The 6,277-nt window shown below is 40.1% G+C and overlaps 1 protein-coding gene and 1 long non-coding RNA gene across 3 annotated transcripts in view; both read right to left on the bottom strand.

The window, feature by feature from the left end:
- The window catches only part of LOC126384516 (uncharacterized), a 632,363-nt gene that overhangs the window by 207,022 nt on the left and 419,064 nt on the right, over nucleotides 1–6,277 (bottom strand). The window lies entirely within an intron of this gene.
- nrsn1l (neurensin 1-like) overlaps nucleotides 1–6,277 on the bottom strand; it is a 113,881-nt gene that overhangs the window by 6,439 nt on the left and 101,165 nt on the right. Inside the window, exons 5-7 of the mRNA XM_050035583.1 lie at nucleotides 6,048–6,126; nucleotides 4,346–4,488; nucleotides 1,191–1,264 (exon numbers count right to left, since the gene is read on the bottom strand). Of these exons, the coding sequence (XP_049891540.1) occupies nucleotides 1,191–1,250 (60 nt within the window). The 5' untranslated portion in view covers nucleotides 1,251–1,264; nucleotides 4,346–4,488; nucleotides 6,048–6,126. The remainder of the gene's footprint in view (nucleotides 1–1,190; nucleotides 1,265–4,345; nucleotides 4,489–6,047; nucleotides 6,127–6,277) is intronic.

Below are 6,277 nucleotides of genomic sequence, written 5' to 3'. Positions count from 1 at the left end.
ACAAGTCTTCAACAGCCCCTCCCATTGCGGAAGGCCGCCTCGGTCTGTTTAAACTAAAAGGGTTCCACCAATATGTCTACCCTACGAGGCGGAAAATTGGACACCTCGGATCAACTCGCCAATCCGGCTCTGTGTGTCTAAACGCTCGCAGCTTGCCGGCAAAACGGCCCAACATTCGCGGAAAATCTGGCAGTGTGAAAGGGGCTAGTAACTGAACTTGCCTAAACCTAACCTCCGTACCTTTGTGATAATAAGGTAACGTAGCTTTAGGTATGTAACGTCCGTCATGGGGCGTTTGTTTGTAGGATATCATACAAACTGTTGTATGAGGATACGCTGCGGTAAACAACTATTATCACGACCACAAAGCGATGGAAATGTGGAACGCAGCTCCGTTATCTATGGGTAAAAGTCTTTGCACACTGAGTCCGTGTCCGATGCGTTTTTTTAGTTCGTCAAAAATCATAATGCACAGAAACCTTGCACACTGATTCTGACACATTTTCTTTTTGTTCTATGAGTTGCGAAAAATCGCAATATGAGACAAAATGAAAAGACAAATTTCCTCTCTTGCTTCTCTCTGCTGGAGTTATTTATCCATCACCATTTTTTTTGCATTTGGCACTGCAGCTGCAAGACGGGGTGAAGCTGTCCCCCATCTCTGTCTCTGTCTGTGTGCAGTCAACATCCACCTGAATATCACTATCTGACCTGCTGAACACGATCTATCTGAGTTCTGAAATTATTCTGTGTGGCCCGTCTCTCTGTCTTGTCGAACAGCTCTTCAAAGGCTCTGATGGATATGAAACACGCCTGTTCCAAAAACTTTAATGACAGACTAAAGTCTGGGCGTCAGTGTGCAAACATGCAAACACGAGGTCGTATTCATTTTTAGAAGTGTGACAATTTCTGACAAAAAAAAGGGACTCAGGGTGCAGAGGACTTCAGTCTGGGGTATGTGGGCTGTAAAATAAAGCAGTTCCCTGTTTCATCCCTTTGACATTTTAAGTACTGTGTAGTTTCGAGGTTCATTGGTACACAGAATATTTACAGAGAAATGTGTGGGCTGTAATCTGAAGAGCTATCAGAGCATATCACATGTCCTCTGCATCTGCTGTTTGTTGATCACACGACCAGCTGTAATAACATCATATAAAAACAGGTCATCACCCAGAGAAAGTGAAGCTCACCTCACTGCCGGAGGATTCTCCTCCTGAGCCGGAGACACAGGGCTCAGAGCACAGCGCCATCACACCTTGTACACCTACAGGAGCAGACAGTGGGTGATACATATTCAGAGTCCTGTGCAGAGTGATGTGTGTGCACATGTCAGGCTGTTGTAACACAAACACTGTTTATCTGCTGAATATGGATTTCCCTCAATAAAAGCCTCCATCCCTTCGGAGGCTGGTTATAAATCTGGGCCTGTGTCGTCAGGTCGCCCCAGTTATTGTTGCCGCATGTGAACGATTGACGGCTGCCGTGGCCCTGAGGTGGCTCTATTACCACCCACGGATGAGTCACACAGATGCGAGCGTGCGCACACTCTATTCTTCCTCACACGCATATATGCACACATGTCCCTCTGTTGTTATTCTCCCGGGAGGTTTGATTGATTTCTTTCATTCTCTGCCTTCAAACGGTTTCTCTTCGCGGCTCCACACGGCTGATCTCAGGCTGTACTGTACGCTGAGTTTAACCTGACTGCAATTTCAAACACGACCTCGACAAACAAATCAGTGCTCAGCAAAGGAGAACATCCTGCTCAGGTGATGTTGGGTTTCAACACGGCCAGAGTCTTGAACCTGACAGGATGAGCTGTTACCAAACTCTGTCCAATAAAATCCAGCTCTCTGTGAGTCCATGTGGTTCGTGTTTGGGAGCCTTGGCCTGCTCGTGAATGGAAGTTGCAGGCAAATCAACACTATTAAAAACACGGGAAAGTAAACTTCTTCTGCAACTAGAGATCCAAACTCTTCAATTTCAGGTGATCGTCAGGAGTTTGTCGTGTCTGAGTTTCTTCGCTCCACCTTACTGAGCGAAGCTTTTAGAGACAGCATTTAAAGTCTTGTAAGGAGAAACTGAAAGTGTCCAGACTCCAACAAATTATAGCACTGACATCCCATTTATTTTGGCTGGGTTCGAGTTTCCTTATAAAAGAAGCAATCTGACCTTTCAGGTTCTATTCGTGCTGAATGTCAACACAATTAGAGGAGTGAATACACAGCAGAGTCTTTAACATGAGTTCAATGGACAACTTTAACTTTCTGTGACTTTATTTCTAATCCTGCTTTTAGGAGAAAGTGTGCAGCTCTGATTAGTGACCTTTCTACTGCATGACATCTTCTCACTGATACAGTCACTGCTTACTTCTCACAGCACTAATTACCTCTCATAATATAATATATAATTATGATTAAACTACCTGTCAGTGTTAAAATTAGCTCTATTTTGATAAGCTGTGACATTAATATGGTGCGTACACATTCATGTGGCAGTCATACCTGGATCCTATAAGGGACCAGATTATATAACAAATACAAAAGTATATTTATACTTTGATTTAAATGACATTTGAAAGTGTTAATTGACTCGCAGTTTGACATTTGACCATTGTGATGAATTATATTATATATATATGTTTACAACATATCTTAGAGCTGGTCACGATATAGCACTGATACTGATGTAACTTTGATATGGGTTACAATATTATTTCCTGTGTTCTGTTTTTATGACCATAAATCACACCCAGTGGGAGAAAGTAACTAAATACATTTACTGTAGTACTTCACTTGAGTACTATTTCGAGGTGCTTGTACTTTACTTTAGTGTTTCCAATTTATGCAACTTTAAACATCCACTACTGTTCAGAGGGAGATGTATTTTTTATCCCACTGAATTTATCTACGAGTGCTTCCACACCTGCTCTGTTTGGTTCAGTTCAATCAAACTCAGGTCCGTTTGCCCCCTCAGCCTGTTGCATGCATTGTCTGTTTTCAAAATACACTTCTGTTTTCACAGGAAATGTACAGTTTGCATACAGTCTCTTTCAAAATAAAAGCACTACGTCAGCACAACACTGTGAGTTGAGGTTTTTTTTTTCCTCCAACAACAAACACACATGGTTGGGTTTAGGACAAAAGAACAGAGTTTGACTTTAGAATCTTACGAGACGTGAACACCGCCCTCTTGGGTGAACGTTGGTGTTTCTTGGACCCATCCCCCTCCCACCTCTCCTACTTGGACTTTCACTAAACTTACTTTACTTTTCGCTAAACTATAACGGCAACCGGCTGCGTATAATGCCGACATAATAGGACACCTTTTTTGTTGGTTTCGGATGCCGCATGTCACTGTCCAAGCGCCGGATTTCGACGACTTCAGAGTGAGACTGGGCTTGAAATACACACACATGCACAAACAGATCTTAGTGCCTTGCTCAGGGGCACCTCGGCAGTGGCCTGGCCTCTCCAGCTACCAGTCCACACTCCATACTTGGTCCATATGGGGACTTGAGCTGGCGACCCTCCAGTTCCCAGCCCCTGTGGACTGAGCTGCTGCTGCCTCATACACTGACTATGAATACATACATCATACAACCCACCTCAAAAAATCTGAACTGTCCCTTTAATGTGAAGTCTCTGCCAACAGCTGTTTAATATGCAGTTAATTAGGCTTTTAAATGAAATATATGGAGCACTGACTGGTGACAGAATATTATTGATCTTTACCACTAATGTCACTTATTTATGTTTTTATTATGTGTTAAAAATTGATTTGTAATTTGTTTTAAGATCATAAAACATCAAACTTAGTGTAAGCTCTGACATGTGTCCTGTCCTGGTGCAGTAGGACAAATGTCTCAGCCCCACAGAGGCAGTCTAAGCAGAGAGCTGTCCATGGTGCTGTGAGTTTGACCCAACTTTGCTCCGGACCATCACACAGGTTCAAACACAGCTCAGTTCAAACAGACTGAACTCATTGGATCCTAAAGAAACTAAAAACGACACCATCTTCACTGTCTGTCACACACTCTAGTTTCTAATTTAATTTGCCTTCCTACACTAACAGCCTACAATATGTCGGATATTGAACACACCCTCTCTCAACAGGCACAGTCAAACCGCACGGTGGTGATTCCACCTCAGCACACAGTAACCGGCAGCACCGAGCTGAGCACCGGTGAGTCATCGCGGCAGCAGCCTCGGTCACTTTTCTCCATCGCAGCTCACCTACAGCGGCTCTCCTCCTCCTCCTCCTCCTCCTCCTGCCTCCTTCTCTCCCTCCATCTGCACCTCCATCCTCCCCTGTCCCCCCTCACCACACACGGGCTCAGCCTTACCCCCTGCCCGGAGTGCTCGCTCTGCTCACTGGGGATCCATGTGAGGTCGGACCGGTGAATCTCCAACGCTGCCTGTCGCTGATGTGAATCAGCCCGACGGAGTCACTGAGCATGCGCACATCTGGAGGGAACCGTGTAACCTCCTGATAACATATGACACATGTCTGTTAACCATCAGTCTGTCTGTTAACCATCACTCTGTCTGTCTCAGATTGTTACCCTACTTTTTTTTTTAAAGTTGAACCAATTTTTAGGGTGTAGTTCTTTACTTCTCGTTTGTTTATTTTTTGTTTGTTTTTTTTGGAAGTTGAACCAATGGATTTATTTCCTTTTATTTTTGTTAAATGATTCATGGGGTGACTGGATAACACTTAAAATTAAGGAGTTTTTCAGCATTCATTTTTTATTTTTATTTTTTTTTACATTTTCATGTTTTAGTTAGTTTAGTTTTCAGACTTAGAACTACTTAAAAATATGCTGCACAAGTTACCTTAATTTTTTTCAAACAATTTTTTACCTTTATTTTTTATTTATTTATATATTTTTTGGAAGGGTTAACCAATGGATTTTTTTAAAAATTCTATTTCATTTATGGGGTTAGTGGATAACACTTAAAATAAATAAGTTTTTCAGCATAAAAAACAAGTTTTTTTTTTTTTTTACATTAACATGTTTTAGTCAGTTGACAACTTATTTTTGGATGTTGGTCAAATCCAAAACATATTTAACATTTCTGAGTAGAGTTGAATTAAAATAAATAAATTAGAATATCTTAAATATGATATGAATATGAAATGATTTGACCACGAAAATTCGCCACAACTTCTGGATAAATATTAAGTTGGTTCAACTTAATCAAGTTTTTCGAGGTCAAAGCAAATCACATACTGAACTTATTCAGTTTGTCAGATTCTAAAGACTCATTGGACTGAATCTAAAATGCCACAGTGGGAACTACTTAAAAAGATGCTAACTGTTACCTTAATTTTTTTATTTATTTATTTTTCATTTTTTTGTGAAATGATTGTGAAATAATTCATTTTTAGCAGAGGTGAATTAAAATAAATAAATTAGAATATCATAAATAAAGTCATTTGACCACTAAATATCACCACAACTTTTGGATAAATATTAAGTTGCTTCAACTTAATTAAACCTTTCAAGGTCAAAGCAGATCACGTACGTGATACCAAACCAATTGAGTTTGTTAGATTATAACACACTCATAGGACTGACTCACTAATGCCAGAGTTGGAATTATTTACCTTAATTTTTTTTTTCAGTTGAACCAATGCACATTTTTTATGGTAAAATGATTCATGTGGTTAGTAGATAACTCTTCAAATACAGACATTTTTCAGCATAAAAAAAAGATGTTTGTTTCATTAACGTGTTTTAGTCAGTTGACAACTTACTTTAAGAAGTTGGTCAAAATAAAAAAAAAACATTTTGACATTTTCGAGTAGGATGGCATTAAAATAAATAAGTTAGAATATCTTAAATAAAATAGTTTGACCACTTAATATCAACACAACTTTTGGATAAATATTAAGTTGGTTCAACATTAAACCCTCTGCGGTCAAAGCAAATCACATTATGTAATACTGAACTAACTGAATTTGTCAGATTATAAAGACTCATAGGACTGACTCACTAATGCCAGAGTTGGAACTACTTAAAAAAGATGAGTGCAAATTGTTACCTTAATTTTTTAAAGTTCAATCAATCCCTCTGTCCTTATGACCCTCACAGCTGATCAGGAAAAACTCCCCAAAAAAACCCTTTAACGGGAAAAAAAACAGTAGAAAACCTCAGGAAGAGCAACTGAGGAGGGATCCCTCTTCCAGGACGGACAGACGTGCAATAGATGTCGTACAGAACAGATCAGCATAATAAATTAACAGTAATCCTTATGACACAATGAGACAGAGA

The sequence above is a fragment of the Epinephelus moara genome, chromosome 22, assembly GCF_006386435.1.
Source record: "Epinephelus moara isolate mb chromosome 22, YSFRI_EMoa_1.0, whole genome shotgun sequence".
Lineage (NCBI taxonomy): Eukaryota > Metazoa > Chordata > Actinopteri > Perciformes > Serranidae > Epinephelus > Epinephelus moara.
The sequence above is the reverse complement of the archived record's forward strand: the minus strand, read 5'-3'. Positions and strand labels throughout refer to the sequence as shown.